This window comes from Pelophylax lessonae (genome assembly GCF_965119305.1).
Source record: "Pelophylax lessonae genome assembly, chromosome: 1".
Taxonomy (NCBI): Eukaryota; Metazoa; Chordata; class Amphibia; order Anura; family Ranidae; genus Pelophylax; species Pelophylax lessonae.
In genome coordinates this window covers 855,732,220-855,751,444 of record NC_138768.1, presented here as the reverse complement: position 1 = coordinate 855,751,444, position 19,225 = coordinate 855,732,220, and the positions used below count along the sequence as shown (strand labels likewise).

General features: G+C 47.6%; 1 protein-coding gene across 1 annotated transcript in view; it reads left to right on the top strand.

Moving 5' to 3' along the window:
• Positions 1–19,225, top strand: part of LOC309569660 (uncharacterized protein) — a 123,509-nt gene that overhangs the window by 80,332 nt on the left and 23,952 nt on the right. The window contains exon 4 of the mRNA XM_082275598.1: positions 6,769–9,198. Coding sequence (XP_082131724.1) covers positions 6,769–9,198 — 2,430 coding nt within the window. The remainder of the gene's footprint in view (positions 1–6,768; positions 9,199–19,225) is intronic.

Genomic DNA, 19,225 nt, shown 5'->3' with positions numbered 1-19,225 from the left:
GACGACTCTGATGTCTCTTTCTGGCGCATCGCTTGTGGAATTTGGGAAGAATATCAAATGATTCTTCAGAATTTTCAACGGAGCGATGTGCCAGAAAGAGACATCAGAACAACACAACGCTCGCAGGGAAAGGAACCGGAAGGCAAGTGCCGGCAATCGGCCGTGCACAGAGCGGGGAGATACTGTAAGGACGGCGGGAAGGACAGCAGGGAGACTGGAGGGGGATCACAGGGAAGGTGAGTAACATTCTGGGGTAATCCCGGGTGTGACTCGGGGTTACCGCTTTTGGTACTGAAAATGAACCCCCGAGCCACACTCGGGAATACTGCCAAGGAGGTTAAATGACCAAAATAAAATCCTTTGAAAAGGTGGGTTAGATTCCTTTAAAATCAGCTTGATGGTTTAAGTCCAAGTACGAAATCCTATTTTCTAGATGATTACCTCGCCGTTGTCTCTGAGCAAATGTCACCACGCTGATTTTACACAATCGTTACATAAATCTTTCATAGGATGTGTCGTAATGGCTGAATTCTGCTTCCTCTGGTTTTTAGCTGGTGTTCTCTTGAGGCTGCTAAACTGTAATGATATCCAGCTGAATCATAATGTTAACCCAGATCTATTTTTCACTGTTTGTAACGGATTTAACCTCCTCACATCCGCGCTACAGCCTATATACGGCTGCAGCGCGGACTCGAATTTTCGGGAGGCCGTTTTTAAACGGCCTCCAGTGACACACCCCCCGCCCGCTCCTGCGAGCGCGCAGCGGGGAGAATCTGTGTCGGCCGTGTCCCTTGGACACGGCCGATCACAGATCGTGGTGAATGGCCAATCTCAGTGGCCATTCACCACGTGATCAAGCCGTCCAATGAGAGATGATCTCATATGTAAACATATGAGATCATCTCTCATCGCCGGCGCTCCTTCCTCACACAGAGACTGCAGTGTGAGGAAGGAGGGGGAGCCGACAGCCGCTGGGGACACAGAGACATGTAATCAGGGCACTGATCACCAGTGCCCTGATTACTGAAGGTAAAAAAAACACACACATTGCCCCCCCATCAGTGCCCACAGTGCCCCCATCAATGCCCACAATCAGTGCCCATAGTGCTGCCAGTCAGTGCCTGCTCATCTAGGCACTGATGAGCACTGACTGGCAGCACTATGGGCACTGAGTGTGGGCACTGATGGTGCTGCCCATCAGTGCCACCCGTCAGTGTCCATCAGTGCCACCCGTTAGTGTCCATCAGTGCCACCTCTCAGTGCCCAGCAGTGCCACCTCTCAGTGCCCAGCAGTGCCGCCTATCAGTGCCGCCTATCAGTGCCGCCTATCAGTGCCGCCTATCAGTGCCGCCTATCAGTACCTCCTCATCAGTGCCCATAAGTGCCACCTCATCAGTGCCCATAAGTGCCACCTCATCAGTGCCCATAAGTGCCACCTCATCAGTGCCCATAAGTGCCACCTCATCAGTGCCCATAAGTGCCACCTCATCAGTGCCCATAAGTGCCACCTCATCAGTGCCCATCAGTGCCGCCTCATCAGTGCCCATCAGTGCCGCCTCATCAGCGCACATCAGTGAGGGAGAAAAAGTTATTTTCAAAATTTACTCGCAGAAAATAAGAAACTTTTTTTTTTTTTTTTCAAAATTTTCTGTCTTTTTTCTTTTTTTTTGTAAAAAATAAAAAACCCAGAGATGATTAAATACCACCAAAAGAAAGCTCTATTTGTGTGAAAAAAATGATAAAAATTTCATATGGGTACAGTGTAGCATGACCGCGCAATTGTCATTCAAAGTGTGACAGCGCTGAAAGCTGAAAATTGGCCTGGATGGGAAGGGTGTTTAAGTGCACAGAAGGCAAGTGGTTAAAAAAAAAAAAAAGATCTGGGTAAGAAATTTGTATATAGTGCCTAATGGCGCCAAAATCTTACCTAGAGGTTCCCACAGTTTTGCATTACAAAGCCCATTGATGTGCACTACTTCCAACAGTAACATGGGTTGTTAAAGCATTTTTGAATGCGTTACATAAGGCACTAAAAAAAGTTGCGTGTGCTTTTTGTTGGAAGTGACCCAAGATGAACCATAAAATTTTTAGGTAAATAAAATATTAAGAAAAAAAGGGGCTTTGACTGCATGACTCTCATACTCTACAGCAGGGATTCCCAAACTACGGCCATGCAGTTGTTCAGGAACTACAATTCCCATCATGCCTAGTAATGTCTGTGAATGTCAGAGTTTTACAATGCCTCGTGGGATGTGTAGTTCTGCAACAGCTGCAGGGCCGTAGTTTGGGAATCCCTGCTCTACAGTGTTGTCACTTGCAATAATTACAGTGCTTGAAAAAGTACTCACACCACTTGAAATTTTCCACATTTTGTCATGTTACAACCAAAAACGTAAATGTATTTTATTGGGATTTTATGTGTAGCACCCTACAGGTAGGTGCTAGATAAATGTATAGTGGGCCTTGTCTGCTTAATAGCAGGGCCATGTTTCTTTTGGTCAGGGTGTCATGGTTTCCAGGTGTGCCTGCTGAAGGGGGAAGTCTCCCGACTGGCTCCCGTGAGAGGCTTCTCATAGGGCAGTGGAGGAAGCCCAATCAGGGGACACATTCAAGCTTGTACCTACCCCAGAAGGCAGATTAGGCTGCAAAAGATTCTGGGAGTGGGTATAAGTTTGGGGGAAGCACGTGACCCGTCGTCTTTGGCGGGAGCAGAGTCCCAGGAGAGAGAGAACGGCTGTCTCTCCTCCTGTCTGAGGAAGGTGGATGTCTCGGGGTGTCGCTCGGGAATCCAGAGAGTGCTGAGTTGAGCTGAGGGGATCCGATGTGCCGAGAACCAGCGGAGAGCGAGAGGGGTCCAGTCCCAGGAAAGCCTACACAGGTCGTGAGTACTGAGGATTGCCACTGGGGTTCTGCCTGAAGTGTTAGAGGAGGCCACTCCGGAGGAGGTTCTGGGTTCCAGTGTCAGCTAGCTGTAAAGGGGGTACATAGGTTGAGGACCCTGAAGTAGCAAAGGGGGTACATAATCAGTGGACCCTGAAGAGCTAAAAGTGTAAAGGGGGTGCCTGCGGTTTGGGCCCTGAAATGTGCAGAGTACCAGTTGAGAGTTGCAGCTATGCAGTAATTCACAGCAAGCTACCTCAAGCCAGTGCCAGGCTGGAGAGAGCGGTCAGTGACTTTGCAGTGCAGCAGTGTCAGTAATCCAATACTCCACAGTCCTGAGTCTTCTGGACCCAGGGTCGAGGATTCAGCACTTCTGTCAAGATACAGTGTGTTCTAAGCATCAGTGAGCGCTGGCTGGCGTCAAGGCGGCGTTAACAGACATTTTCCCGATAAAGTCCCGAATTGTATTTAGTTGAGCCTAAAGTAGTATCCCACTCATTCCCTTCTCCCATCCCCTTTATTACAATAAAACCACAAAAACCAAGATGGCGGAGTTGTCAATGTCTCGGTTCTCACACCCAGGGTCACAGCTCACATGGGCTGAAGAGGTAACCAGTAACAATGGCAGACCCACATCAGGCCCAATGCCTGGAAAACCTGCTACATATGTGATAGACCAACACAAAGTGGTACATAATTGCGAAGTGGAAGGAAAATTATAAATAAGTTTTCAATTTTTTTTACAAATACCGTATGTGGAAAGTGTGGCGTGCATTGGTATTCACCACCCTGAGTCAATACTTTGTAGAACCCTTTCACTGCAATTACAGCTGCAAGTCTTTTTGGGGATGTCTCTACCAGCTTTGCACATCTAGAGAGGGACATTTTTGCCCATTCTTCTTTGCAGAATAGCTCAAGCTCTGTCAGATTGGATGGAGAGCGTCTGTGAACAGCAAAGTCTTGCCACAGATTCTCACTTGGATTTAGGTCTGGACTTTGACTGGGCCATTCTTACACATGAATATGCTTTGATGTAAACCATTCCATTGTAGCTCTGGCTGTATGTTTAGGGTCGTTGTCCTGCTGGAAGGAGAACCTACGCCCCAGTCTCATTTCTTTTTTGCAGATTCTTAACAGGTTTTCTTCTAGGATTGCCCTGTATTTGGCTCCATCCATCTTCCCATCAACTCTGACCAGCTTCCCTGTCCCTGCTGAAGAAAAGCATCCCCACAACATGATGCTGCCCCCACCATGTTTCATGGTGATGGTGTGTTCAGAATGATGTGCAGTTAGTTGTTCGCCACACATGGCGCTTTGCTTTTAGGCAAGTTCAATTTTGGTCTCATCTGACAGAGCACCATCTTCCACATGTTTGATGTGTCCCTTACATGGCTTCTTGCAAACTGCAAAGGAGACAACTTGTGACTTTCTTCAGGCCTTTATGGAAGAGTGGCAAGATTGTGGAGAACACGACTAATAGTTGTCCTGTGGACAGATTCTCCCACCTGAGCTGTGGATCTCTGCAGCTCCTCCAGAGTTCCCATGGGCCTCTTGGCTGCTTCTCTGATGAATGCTCTCCTTGCCCGGCCTGTCAGTTTAGGTGGACGGCCATGTCTTGGTAGGTTTGCAGTTGTGCCATACTCTTTCCATTTTCGGATGATGGATTGAACAGCGCTCCGTGAGATGTTCAAAGCTTGGGATATTTTTTTTATAGTCTATCCCTGCTTCACACTTCTCCACAACTTCATCCCTGACCTGTCTGGTGTGTTCCTTGGCCTTTACTAAGGTTCTCTAAAAATAAAACCTGAGGGCTTCACAGAACAGCTGTATTTATACTGGAATTAAATTACACACAGGAGGACTCTATTTACTAATTGGGTGACTTCTGAAGGCCGTTGATTGCACTAGATTTTAGTTAAGGGGTATCAGAGTAAAGGGGGGTGAATACAAATGCACGCCACACTTTTCAGATATTTATTTGTAAAAAATTGAAAAACCATAAATCATTTTCCTTCCACTACGTGACACTTTTGTGTTGGTCTATCACAAAAAATAATAAAATACATTTATGTTTTTGGTTGTACCATTACAAAATGTGGAAAATATTTAAGGCACTGTACCTTCCATTACTAGGTGCCCTTTTGTCTTTGGGTTGAAGGACGCGCATCATCCTTCAACCTAGAAGACTGCAGACGTGCTGTAAGGGCAGGGCATCGTACAACCACCCCTTGGAAGCAGGGCCACTGATAAGGCAGTACAGCCAGCCCTCCTGTACTGGGTCTAGGCCCCATCAGTTCAAAAGAGGGACTGAAGGGCTGGCTGTTCTGTCTTCATACAGACACCAATCCACTTCTGCCTCCCCCTGCAGCGCTGCCAGCTTCTCATCCTTCTCTTTTTCCTCCGGCTGCACTGCAGGGGAATTGATTCCAGCACATGTGCCACTTCCATCTGCTGTCCGCCGCCCCCCCCCCATTCTATTTCTTCCCTCCTCTCCCGCTGGCAGCTGCTACAGGCATGCAGGGGGATGTTTCAGGATGGAACGCAGGGGAAGGGTCCTGTAAATATGTAATTTTCTGGCCCCTTCCTTTCCTGATTGAACACAGTTAGAAGTTGGTACCAATCACTATTTCCATTCATTGCTGAAGCATAGTAAACTGCATTTACTATGCTTTAGTTTGTGAATGAGCAAGAAGCCTCAGAGCGCTTCCTATGCATTCATCTGTGCAGCAGAGGTTGCAGAGAAAGGGACTGATAAATCTATGTCCACGGTCACTTTTAGCCAGGGTAGCCCTGTCGGGTAGGCTGTATGGGGCCCCCGTGATTTCTAACAGCAACCCTGCTTGGAACAGTGCCACCATTGTGCCCTTTAGAACCACCCACCCCAGGGAGGCAGTGAAGAGGACCCTGCACCTTATATTACCAGCCTAAAGACCTCTGAAGGGAGGACATGGGAGGTGGGCTTTTAGGTGGTAAATGTGCAGGTTGAAATTTGTAACGCCACCATAGGAGGTTCAGACTCCTAGGGTGGCTGCAGACCTCTCAAAAAATTGCTGCAGAGTGGGAAGTGTCAGGGCCCCATTTCACTTTGTAACCAGGGAAAATTGCACATGTTGGAGGTACTCTGTGGACCTGTTTGTGATTATATATATATATATATATATATATATATATATATATAATATATTAAAAAAATAGAAAAAAAATATATATCTATATATTAGCAGTAGTATATTTAAAGTCCCAATCTTTTACTTTACCTAATTTCTATACATATCTAGGATGATGCCCCGATTAGCTGAGTATTTGAACTGACCCAGACACCTCACCCCAGACGATACTGCCCAACACGTTTTTATAGCTTTGTAGAATGCCAATGTGTTCACTTTCTATGCCATATGTACTGCTTTTGGTTTCCTGATGATTTTAATGTTTTTGTTTTGAAAAATGATTTTGTTTGTAGCATTTATTTTTATGCACATGTCCCCTCACCCAAGTAGGTCCAGGTCACACAGCCCCCACACCCCTTGAAAGACGTAGAGCGCTAGCAGCGTGTGTGCGTTTTTTTATTATGTAGCCTGTGTTGATGTTTGTCACTAACATGGAGGATCGTTTTGTCTTCCTCCACAGACTGGATGTGTCTCCTCTGGTAGAAACCAGCTCCTTTGCTTCTTCCCCCTTCACCCCTTGCCTTCCTGCCCCAGCTTCCCCTGTAGTAGCAGCTTTTGTATTACCTAGAACTAACATCAGTAGAGATTCTCTTAGTGGTGTCCAAGGGAGCCTTTCTGCCAGCAACCCATTTCTCAGCTCACTACAGAACAACCCTTTCTTTGTGGATTCCCTCTCTGACCAGTTACTAAATACTTCTTCACCTACTCACTTTTTCTCTAGTTTCCCCTCTGGGCCTAATGCTACCTCAGAAGCTGCTGAAAGGGGCTCTACTCTTGTGGAGGAACACAGTCCACCAGCCTTCTTTCCACCTGCAGAAGATCAGACGTTATCCTTGTACCAAAAGCGAATAGACTCGGTGGAAACTTTTGACGTCAATGGTTCTTCAGCATCTCCAGAAACTGTTTCGGAATGGGAGGAACAATTTGATGCATTTGCTTCAAGCCGACTGCAAAAATCACCAGAAACCAAAGAACACTTCATTGGCGACTCTGAAAATAATTCATCACTTTCATTTTTTGGTGTCCATGCACCCGAGATTAGGCAAGATTATGGCGAGGAGAATCACTTGAATAGGCCAAGTTTAGAAGGACCTTTTTGGTCAGACCGTACAGAAAATGGCCGGAAAAAGACAGATGAAATCCCTTTTGCAGGAAGCCCCTCTCCTATAGTTCCTACGTCATACATTCCCCCCTATGAGTCTGCTCTAATTCCCCCCTGTGAGTCTACTCTAATTCCCCCCTGTGAGTCTGTTTTAATTCCCCCCTATCAGTCTGCTCTAATTCGAACATTCACTAGTGATCTGACTGCAGATCAGAGGCAATATCCTAGCATAGCAGCACCAATTTCTAAACCCAGTCCAATAAAATTTAAATATGTAGGAACCAGCCAAACGGAAAACAAAGTAGCTTCGGTCTCGCCAATTCTGATTAAAGAACAAAACAAGGTTAATTCAGAAGACACGTCTCAAAGTTCAGTGCGTCCAAACAGCTCCCCTTCTAGAATTTACTCTTCTACTATGAAACCCATAGCTGAAAGTGCACATGAGCTGAGGGACAGTACTGACGTCATTATTGACGAGGTAAAGGCTGCTATCCAACCCAGGCAGCAGGCTTTGATAGAACATAACTTTGTTAGGGTAGGTGAAGACCTTTCTCCGGAACTTGTTACTAATGAAAAGGCACCAGTCGAAAACAGAGCTAATGAGTTAATTAAAGAACAGGCCATAAGTGCAGATATAGGGTCCTTGGCACCACCCAAGCCCCCACAGCGTACGTCGCCACCTGCCTTTGAACCCATTGAGTCTGATGTAGATAATTGCAAACAAACAAGCTTTCAGGACACCAGTGGAAAACAAACAAAGAGCCCAGAGGAACGTGAGCTTGAGCAAAACATGGGGGATAGCAAACACACACACTCTCCAGTGGCCTGTTGGCCTGTAATTGAGATCAGAAGCCCAGTGTTAGATTCTATAACTGAGCACACCCAAGCCACCACTGAGGGCCCTTTGACTAATTTAGGAGAAGGAAATAATGAACTTCCAAAGCTGGGTGCCGCTAATGGGGAACACCTGTTAGACGTAAATGACACCTCTGCGGCAGAGCAGTTCAGGACTTGCCTTTCCGATGTCTCACTAGACTCCTCAAGTCTTCAAGAAAATTCAAACAAATTGGAGATAATTAAGCGTGGTCCATTTGAATTGCTCTCAACGTTGGGTGATGACAAACAGGATAATGAGGACTTTATCTTCCAAAAGCCAATGTCTTTGCCAAAGAAACAAAAAGGGAACAGGACAGAAGAAACAAGTGTGTCTAAAAAACACAGCCAATCTGATGTTTTGTTTTGGTCTGCCTTGGAGGAACAAGTACCGTCCAGCATGGCAGAGCCAACAACGGACATGCAGAATGTCAATGTTTCCTTGGAATCCAATAAGCTCATTAACCAGATTATAGAATGCAGAACTGAGCCAAACAATGGTAAAAATAAAGATTTAATAAGCCACTTAATAGAATCTCCTAGCCCACCACCAAGTGAAATTTCAAATACACTTGAGTCTAGTGAAAAAATATTAGTAGAAGAAAGTCATCCTAGTGCTTTACTGAGCCAACATTCCTCTTGGTCAGCAGATATCATTGTAGACTTTAAGAATGAAGACTTTTGGAAAACAGACTCTGACCAGTTGGCCCAAAGTGACCTAAAAAGTTTACCATCTCCTGGAAATCCCTTTACGCCTACTGATAAAGCCCCTTTAAGTCCCAAGAACCCATTTGTTGACCACTCTACAGAAATTCAAAGTTCTGAATCTTCTCTACACGAAGGCTTCAGCTTCAAAGATCTTCACGCAAGGGCTATCCCAGAGCTCTCATCTGATGTCGTAACTGCTGATGTAAGAGCTCCTTATGTGCATGGCAACCAACCCCTGGCTTTCTCTACTCCTTCCTTTATAGCTGCCCCAAACCCTAAATCCTCAAACTTCCCCTCTCCGATCCAGTGCTCTACAGCTTCCGGGGTCACCACAACCACAAACTCCCACATTACAACTTTGTCGTATATCCACTCTCCTGCTGCAAGTGGTGTGACGTCGCCAACACCTGTGGTTCTGCCTCAGGAGACACAGACAGCTGAAAATCCTTTTATGCCTCTAAAGACCAGGTGAGAAATCCAAGAGATTTAAAAATGAATGCTTTTGGTGGCGGGTTAATTGGAGAAACTTGATGTGAGTGAGTGGTTTAATGTGGCGGTTTACTGTGTTTTAACATGTTTGCCTGAAAATGAAAGGGTCAGTCCCCCCCCCCCCCCATTTTTAAAGCGAAGTGCTGCTTAACCACTTTACCACCGGAGGATTATTTTGCTGTCTAACGTCCAGGCCACTTTTTGCGATTCGGCACTGTGCAACTTTAACTGACAATTGCGCGGTCGTGCGATGCCGTACCCAAACTAAATTTACGTCCTTTTTTTCCCACAAACAGAGCTTTTTTTTGGTGGTATCTGATCACCTGTGCGATTTTTACTTTGCGCTATAAACAAAAAAGAGCGTGAATTTTGAAAAAAATAACTATTCACATTTTTTTATGAAATTCCCCCCCCAAAAAAAATGTAAAAATCTAATTTTTTTTAAATTTTTGGCCAATTTGTTTTCTGCTACCTATGTTTGGTAAAAAAAATCACAATAAGCGTATTTTGATTGGTTTGCGCAAAAAGTTATTGCGTTTACTAACTAAGGGAAAGATTTCTGTCATTTTTGGTGTGTTTTTTTTTTTTTTTTTTTTTTTTTTTTAACAAGTAATGGCGGCGATCTGCGATTTTATTTTATTTTTTTTCGGGACTGCGACATTGCGACGGACAGATCGGAGCCTTGACTGACATTTCTGACACTTTTGGGGGTACCAGTGACATTACTACAGTAATCAGTGCTATAAATATGCACTGTCACTGTAAAAATGACACTGGCAGGGAAGGGGTTCATTTTATTGGAGAGGGAGGGGTTAATGTATGCCTGGTGCTTACTAACGTGTGTGGGGAGGGGACTGAGTGACACAGGGACAGATCGCAGGTTCAGCTATGCTGAACCCTGCAATCTGTCACTGTCTGTCACTTAGGAGATCCGCCCGCTTTGTTTACACAAGCGGGCGGATCTCCAAACTCGATTCCCCGATCGGGGAAGAGCAGCGGTGATCAACGCCGCTCCTCCCCTGGCCCGACTCCCGCTGCGACTGAATACAGTAGGAGCGAGCCTCTGGCGGCGCGCATGCGCCACCCACAAGGGGAGAAGTCCAGCGACGTAGGTCTACGTCGCTGGACGGGAACGAGCCACTTTGCCGAAGTAGAGCGCCAGTGAGCGGTCGGCAAATGGTAAAAAAGTGTACCTTTCATTTCAATAGTTCTCTTAATCACAGCCTACACCTCCAAATACAAAAGTTTTAAAAACCATTGAAAATTGCTTTCTACAAAAAAATATACATTGTCCTTATTCCCTGCTGCTGTCTCCAGCCCATTTTACAGGGTCATTCTCATGGGATTTGCAAGCACCCAGCTTCCCCAGGAGACGGTGACTTCACCTGTACCTCCTCAAATGACAACTGGGCAGGACTTTCATCCCAGGTGGCCATCATGACGTCCTCCGGGAACACGCCTCACGCGCACTCTACCAAGCACAACCCATGACAGATCACTGTACCAGGTTGCTACCGGTACCATGTGACTGCTCTGACCAATCACCGCAGATCACATGACAATTCTAAACAATGGATGGCTTTGATGTCCACCCGGAATGAAGGTCCCGCCCAGCTGTCGTTTGACAATAGGCTGGGTGAGACCATCCCAGGTGGACGTCACATGACGCCCCCTTGGAACATGCCTTGCACACGCTCTACTGGACACAGCCCATGACAGATCATTGTATCGGGCTGCTGCTGGTACCATGTAAAGAGAAAATATGTGTGGGCGCTTCCATGGATCTAGGCAGACAGCATGTTGATCCCTACACCTGGGTAGCACTTGAAATTGAAGAGACAAGAACTCACTGCTCAAGGTGGTGTAATTGCCTGATGACTCACACCAGTGCATGCCCCGGCTCGCCTCCGTGAAAACTTGATAAAGGAAAAGGAATTGGCAGCACTCCAGGTGGAGTCAAAATCCAGATTTATTGACTGGACATTCAAATATGACAATGGTGACAAGGTAACCTTGTCACCATTGTCATATTTGGATGTCCAGTCAATAAATCTGGATTTTGACTCCACCTGGAGTGCTGCCAATTCCTTTTCCTTTATTGGGTAGCACTTGAGAGGAGAAGCAGCTCTGCAGAAAGTTGAAGGAGAAACAAGGCACCTCTAAGAGCAGTATCTCTTTTATTGCAGGATAAGTGATTAAAAACAGAAATGTAAGCCAATGCAGATAAAAAGAAGAGCTGAGGTAGTCCCGAGATGCCTTCCGGAATCAAGGGAGCCACTGCTCAGATGAGCGGACGTCTGGAACTCTGCTTCCTATGTGGGCGTTCTCTACGCGGCATTAGGGCTCCTAGTAACTACGCAGAGACGCAGGCAGCCGGTATCCGATGAGGCGGGTGGATGGCAGGTTGCAGGTTTCGGAGCATGTGCGGCTCCTTCGTCAGACCTCAACTTAATCTCTTATCCTGCAATAAAACGTGAGATACTGCACTTAGAGGAGCCCTTTTTCTCCAGCTTTCTGCTGGTACCATGTGATTGCTCTTATTAATCACAGCAGATCACATGACCATTGTAAACCATGGATAGCTTCCTTGCACGCCATTCATTGTGTACAATTGTGTTGCTAGCTGTGATTGGTCAAAGTGGTCACATGGTACAGACAGGGCCTGGGCAGGAAAGGGGGTTAAAGTGCCCAGTATTGAAGTGGTTACAACAGAATTCCAGGTACGGATTTTATTGCATAGTTAAATTGGTCCAGCTTAGACCAATTTAAAGAATATGTAAACCCATCATTTCATATTCCTGATGTGTGGCTGCTGTACCATGTACTTGTATAAGAAAGTCTCCTGCTCTTTGTATTGCTTCCTTTGTGTGAAATCCCTGGTGTTCCTGCCAGTCCCTCTGCTTTCCAATTGAAAACAGACCACACTAAGCAGGAGAGCACAGCGTGATCAGTTTTCTAGCTATGCTGGGAACTGTGTGCTGCCCCCCCCCCGCACAGCCATTCACTGGGAAGATCAGTGTACTGCGGTTTCTCCTCCCCCAGCTCTTATGCAGCTGAAAACAGAGGGAATGTTGGGGAAAAGTGTTTTATAACGTTATATCTATACACAAATGTTTTCCCTTTCATTTATATTTTAAACTGAATGGATTGTTTTACAAGTTAGTGGTTTACAATCACTTTAAGTGTGCATTTCCCATATCTGTGGAATCCCTGCAGCAGCTGGAAATCAGTGTAGACTTGCCGCCTTCTGGGTCCTGTGCCGAGTGGTTGCATATTAACCACAAAGGTTTTGCTTGTTTGTCACAGGTGCCATTCACAGGGCGCTTTGCATTTTTTTTTTTTTTTGATGAATGCAAAATGTACTCTGATTGGATGAGGCGGGAGGGGGTTTATGACATCACGATTGCCACACCTTCTAATCTGACATTTGCATTAATTGAGAAGGTTCTGTAAATGGCATCTGTGCTGCACAAGTGACTGCCTATGGTTACTCTGCAGCGGGGCAGCACTGATCTCAGGTTTCCAGCTTCCAAAGGGATTCTACCGGTATGGCATAGGCATACTTGTATTGATCCAAGTGTAGCACCCTCCTAGATAGATAGGTGCTAGAATAAAAGCATTGTTTTGGCTCTTCTGCTTATCAGGGAGCAGGATTGTTAGTTTTGCCTGTTGCATGTGTCCATGGGTGATCCACTTGGTCTGAGGGAGTGTCCCCACTGTATCCAATAGAGGAGCCCCAGCCAGTGCATACTGGGATTGACCATAAAAGCTGAGGGCACATGTGACGGGGTGTCTTGGCGGGAAGCAGAGTCCCGGGAGGAGGGTGACTGCTGTCTCTCCTCCTGCTGTCTGAGGTAAGTGGTCGCGGTCAGTCGGCCTGGTGAGCCAAGTGCGGAGCTGAGCCTTGAGGATCCTGGAGAGCTGACGTGGAGCTGTGTGCAGAGTCACCTGGGAAGGACCGTGTCCGTGAGTACCAGGGGGCTTGCCAGGGGGTCTGCCCAGGAGGGGGGGACCACTTCAGAGAGGTCAGGGCACAGAAGGTCAGCTCACACAGTTAGCAAGAGTAAAGGGGGTGCCAAGTAGAACTGGACAGAGTGATGGTAATCGGTGGAACTTGGCCAGGGGTCTCCAAATTGCAGCCCGTAGGCCGGAAGTGGCCCTTTCTTGCCTTTATTTAGCCCTTGGGGCACTATTCCTTCCACTGAACACCGATGCTGGGACACTATTTCTTCCTCTGAACACGAATGATGTAATTTTTTACTCCCACTGACCACCAAACCTATGTCATTTTTTTTACTCCCACTGGCCACTGCCCGGCGCCCCCTAATGTTTGAAGGGCAGTAAACTGGCCCTTTGTTTCGAAAGTTTGGAGACCCCTGAGCTTGGCAATAGAAAAAGTCAAGCCCCAGTAACAAACTAAATTAGTGAGGGGCATGGAAGAGACATTTCAGACTAATGAAGGTAATAGCTGGCATCTTTTTCTGCACTTGGGTAGGATATTTAATTTTTTAAGGCTAAAAATTTGAGTCAAATTAAGTCTAAACCACTTAAAGGTTTCTTGTCTATCTCTTGGTCTTTATTGATGAGATATCTGATTTACTGGCTCTGCACATCTACTGTGCCTATTATGTGTATACCTTACCTGCTTTATTTTTATTTAACATTATAAGAGAAGCTAGAACACCCCAAGGTGGGCAGGAACACCCACATTCTTTCAGGTAGGCTGAAGCAGGGTTTGGAATTATGATAGAGAGCTTTTGAACTATTGTGACATAGGATGCCAAAGACTGAACTCCAATGAGGCTTCATGTATGTAACCAAGATTTCACATTTAGGTGAACTGGCCCTTCTCCATTTAAACCTTTAACAGTCCAGAAGTCTAGTAGTTATGATTTTTCTTCCCTTGATAGCCGAATTAATTGACATTTGTTGGTCTGGATGTTTGGGTAAAGGTCCATTCTTTGGGGGTCCAGATAGCTGCATGAATGGGCATTTGTTGGGTATTCAGAGGTTTGGGCAGCTGCCCATTCTGTGGGGCTCTGGAGGTTTGGGCGGCCGTCCATTCTGTGGGGCTCTGGAGGTTTGGGCGGCCGTCCATTCTGTGGGGCTCTGGAGGTTTGGGCGGCCGTCCATTCTTTGGGGCTCTGGAGGTTTGGGCGGCCGTGCATTCTGTGGGGCTCTTGAGGTTTGGGCGGCCGTGCATTCTGTGGGGCTCTTGAGGTTTGGGCGGCCGTCCATTCTGTGGGGCTCTGGAGGTTTGGGCGGCCGTCCATTCTGTGGGGCTCTGGAGGTTTGGGCGGCCGTCCATTCTGTGGGGCTCTGGAGGTTTGGGCGGCCGTCCATTCTGTGGGGCTCTGGAGGTTTGGGCGGCCGTCCATTCTTTGGGGCTCTGGAGGTTTGGGCGGCCGTGCATTCTGTGGGGCTCTTGAGGTTTGGGCGGCCGTCCATTCTTCTGGGTCCGGAAATTTGGATGGCCGTCCATTGATTGAGAGTCTGAAGGTTCTCTTGGCCCTTCATATTGCTAGAGATGTTTCCTGGCACAGCTTTAAGTAAACCTGTCAGAGAAATGGGGAGTCTCTCTGCTTACCTGCTCCAGAAATTGCCTGGCACCACTGTCACCTGGATAATAAGTGATAGAAAATAAAAATTTTACAGTTGGCTGTTGAACAGGAATAAAGAAGAAATATTCTAATTGGGACACTGGTTCACACTTCAATGGTCAAAGAGATTTCTTCGCACTTCTATTGTCTCCAACAAGAAACCAGCTAAGACTTGGCGAACTTCCTTTTAGTAAATGCGTTGGCTGTTTTTAGGACCAGTTTCAGTGGGCTTTTGTTTACCTAAAGTGGTTTTTGCATTCCCATGCAAGTTTATGGGAATGCAAAACTAGCTTAAAGAATAAGTTCTGTTTCAACGCGGTAATAAACCTAAAACCAAAAATGTATTCTATTCCCAATCATTAGATGTGATGGCTGCAATAGTTTTTCTTTTTTTTTTTTTTTTACATATGTAAGCACCCCTGTGCAGGACCATCTTTAACAAAGGGCAAAAGGGGCAGCTGCCCTGCGCCCAGTCATTGTTGTAGGGCCCAAGACAGCTTCCCCTTAAACCCTCGCTGCCTGCAAATAATTGATAAGTGGATTCGAAAGCGCCCAAGAAAAGGTTTGCCCAGGGTCCAATCAATATTAAAGATGGCCCTGCTCCTGTGAGTAATAAATGGTTTGTCCCACCCTTGTAAACTCAAATATTCTGCTGGAGAGCTTGTTCTGCTGAAAAACAGACTTACTGGCTGGATCAGCAGATGAAAATAGAAGAAAGCCTAAAAAAATGAAAGCAGTCATCACTTTTAAGAATTAGTAAGCTACAAGATAATACATGTTTGCTTTTTGGTTAAATACGGCTTTAAACAAAGTGGACTGTTTGCCCGTTTTTTCACTGACTCTAAAAGTAATCTGGCCCCCCCCCCCTTCACAGATGCATAGTTGCCTGGATCTGACACTTGTGGCATCTGGTGTTTGCTTACACCCTTGCCAAGCCTGTGCATTCCCCATAGACTGCTCTGGGGCTGCCTCCTGGCGTCTCCAGCCCTGGGACACAGTCCCATAAAAGTCAACGGGGGTGTAATTTGTAGGTTCCAGAACAGTGAGGCTTGCAGCACTGGACCTTGGATCCAGGTAAGTATGCAGGGTGGGTTACTTGGGTCAGTATAAATGGGAAAAGAAGATAAGTGCATTGATCCTTTAACAACTTCTGGACCGGAAGGATTTGCCCCCTTAATGACCAGGACATTTTTTGTGATTTGGCACTGCATTACTTTAACTGATAATTGCGCTGTCGTGCGACGCTGTACCCAAATAAAATTGTTGTCCTTTTTTTTTCCCCACAAATAGAACTTTCTTTTGGTGGGATTTGATCACCTGTGCGATTTTTTTTTTTTTTTTTTTTTTTTTTCCCCCCCGGTGCTATAAACAAAAAAAAGAATGACACTTTCTGCTATATAACATTCTCAATAAAAAAAAAAAAAATTAAAAATCTAATTTTTTCATCCTTTTAGGCCAATTTTGTATTCTGCTACATATATTTTTAGTAAAAAAAAATCTCAATAAGCGGAATTTGATTAGTTTGCACAAAAGTTATCGCGTCTACAAACTAGGGGAAAGATTTGTCATTGTTAATTTTTTTTTCACTAGTAATGGCGGCCAGCGATTTTTAGCGGGACTGCGACATTGCGGCGGACAGATCGGACCCCTCACTGACATTTTTGACACTTTTGGGGGTACCAGTGACATTACTACCGTAATGAGTGCTAAAAATATGCACTGTTACTGTAATAATGACACTGGCAGGGAAGGGGTTAACCCAGAGGCGATCAAAGGGTTAAGCGTGAGCCTAGGGGGGTGTTTTCTAACTGCATGGGGGAGGGACTTGTGGAATCAACACAGAGACCTGTGATCCTAAATAAGAGGAACACGGGAGCGCTGTGTTCATTCCAGAGAGAACAGCGGTCTGCTGTGTTTACAACAGCAGTCCGTCATTCTCTCTCCACGGGGAGCGATCGAGGGTGCCTGTGGCAATCGCGGCCACTGGCCCCCCGTGGATTGGCTTCCTCGCTGCCTAATGGGGGCGGGCGCGCTCCTGCGAACCGCTGTATAGGTATAGTGGTTCGCCCAGCCAGCCAGCCTGCCGAAGTATATCTGCAGCGGGCGGTCGGCAAGTGATTAAAGCCGGTCCAATGAAGGCCAGAAGGAAGTCCAATGAAGGCCAGAAGGAAGTCCAATGTAGGGCAGAAGGAATTGAACCAGTCAGTGAATAACTAATCTCAGACTTGTCATCAAACTAAGCCCAAAGCGACCATTCGCAAGGAATCCACCTCCTCCCCCACTGCAAGGGGTCGAATGGTCATTTTAGTCCAGGGTACCCAAAAAGTCCTTTTTACTTCTTATCTCATGCTGGCACTTTTCTGTCGTCTTTGACACCCTGGGGTTGATTTGCTAAAACTGGGGAGCTCAAAATCTGGTGCAACTCTGCATAGAAACCAATCGGCTTCCAGGTTTCTACTGGGCCCTCAGTTTTTGTACATCAACCCCTCTGGGTTGGGCCCTCAGTTTTTGTACATCAACCCCTCTGGGTTGGGCCCTCAGTTTTTGTACATCAACCCCTCTGGGTTGGGCCCTCAGTTTTTGTACATCAACCCCTCTGGGTTGGGCCCTCAGTTTTTGTACATCAACCCCTCTGGGTTGGGCCCTCAGTTTTTGTACATCAACCCCTCTGGGTTGGGCCCTCAGTTTTTGTACATCAACCCCTCTGGGGTGACCACAGCGTGCCCCCCTTTCAATGCGGACTGACCACAGCGTGCCCCCCTTTCAATGCGGAGTGACCACAGCGTGCCCCCCTTTCAATGCGGAGTGACCACAGCGTGCCCCCCTTTCAATGCGGAGTGACCACAGCGTGCCCCCCTTTCAATGCGGAGTGACCACAGCGTGCCCCCCCTTTCAATGCGGAGTGCCCACAGCGTGCCCCCCCTTTCAATGCGGAGTGCCCAGAGCGTGCCCCCCCTTTCAATGCGGAGTGCCCAGAGCGTGCCCCCCCTTTCAATGCGGAGTGCCCAGAGCGTGCCCCCCCTTTCAATGCGGAGTGCCCAGAGCGTGCCCCCCCTTTCAATGCGGAGTGCCCAGAGCGTGCCCCCCCTTTCAATGCGGAGTGCCCAGAGCGTGCCCCCCCTTTCAATGCGGAGTGCCCAGAGCGTGCCCCCCCTTTCAATGCGGAGTGCCCAGAGCGTGCCCCCCCCTTTCAATGCGGAGTGCCCAGAGCGTGCCCCCCCCTTTCAATGCGGAGTGCCCAGAGCGTGCCCCCCCTTTCAATGCGGAGTGCCCAGAGCGTGCCCCCCCTTTCAATGCGGAGTGCCCAGAGCGTGCCCCCCCTTTCAATGCGGAGTGCCCAGAGCGTGCCCCCCCTTTCAATGCGGAGTGCCCAGAGCGTGCCCCCCCTTTCAATGCGGAGTGCCCAGAGCGTGCCCCCCCTTTCAATGCGGAGTGCCCAGAGCGTGCCCCCCCTTTCAATTCCAGTGACTGACCACAATGCAGAGTGAACAGCGTGCCAAGTCCCAGTGCACTTGACTTACCTGTTCTAGCGGCGGGCGGCTTCCTCTCTTCGAGTCCTCACGGGTCCCGCCTCCCGCCTCCTCCTCGGCCAATGACATTGGCCAAGGAGGAGGCGGATCCGTGAGACAGTAGCAAATGGGCGGGCTCGAGGCGCACTGCTCTGCGCTTCGGGTCCACCCTTTTCAGAGAATTCACAGTGTCAGAACGGAGCCATCGGCTCCTTCTGACACAGCGGCACGGGGGGCCGGACAGAAGGATCGCGCGGGCCGGAGGTTCCCCACCCCTGTTCTATAGGGTAGTTAGAATAAAATTTAGAAGGAGGTGGCAGCAGGTTTAACGTGATTGTAAAGTCTTGTTTTAAAAAAAAAAAAAAAAAAGAAACAAACCTGTTATACTTTCCTCCTCTCTGCAGTTGGTTTTGCACACAGCAGCCCGCATCTTCCTCTTCTCGGGTCCCTCTTCGGTGCTCCTGGCCCCTCCCTCCAGTTGAGTGCCCCCATAGAAAGCAGCTTGCTATGGGGGCACCCAAGCCGAGTCACAGCTTCCTGTGTCCATTTAGACATGGAGCGGCGACCTGGCCCCACCCCCTCTCTCTCTTAACTGGCTGGCTGACTGACTTTGACAGCAGCGGGAGCCTTTTTGCATCACACTGCTGTCTCAGCCAATGAGGAGGGGAGTCCTAGTTAGCTGAGAAACTCCTGCAGCATCGCTGGATAAAGATGTGGCTCATATAAGTATTAGGGGGGACTGCCACACACAGAAGGTTTTTATCTTCATGCATAGAATGCACCTTCTGCCTTTACAATCCCTTTAACCGCTTGCCGCCCGCCCGCCGTCATATGACGGCGGAGCGGAGCGACCATTATCCTGGGCCGCCGTCATATCGCGTGCGCGCCGCCCTGCAC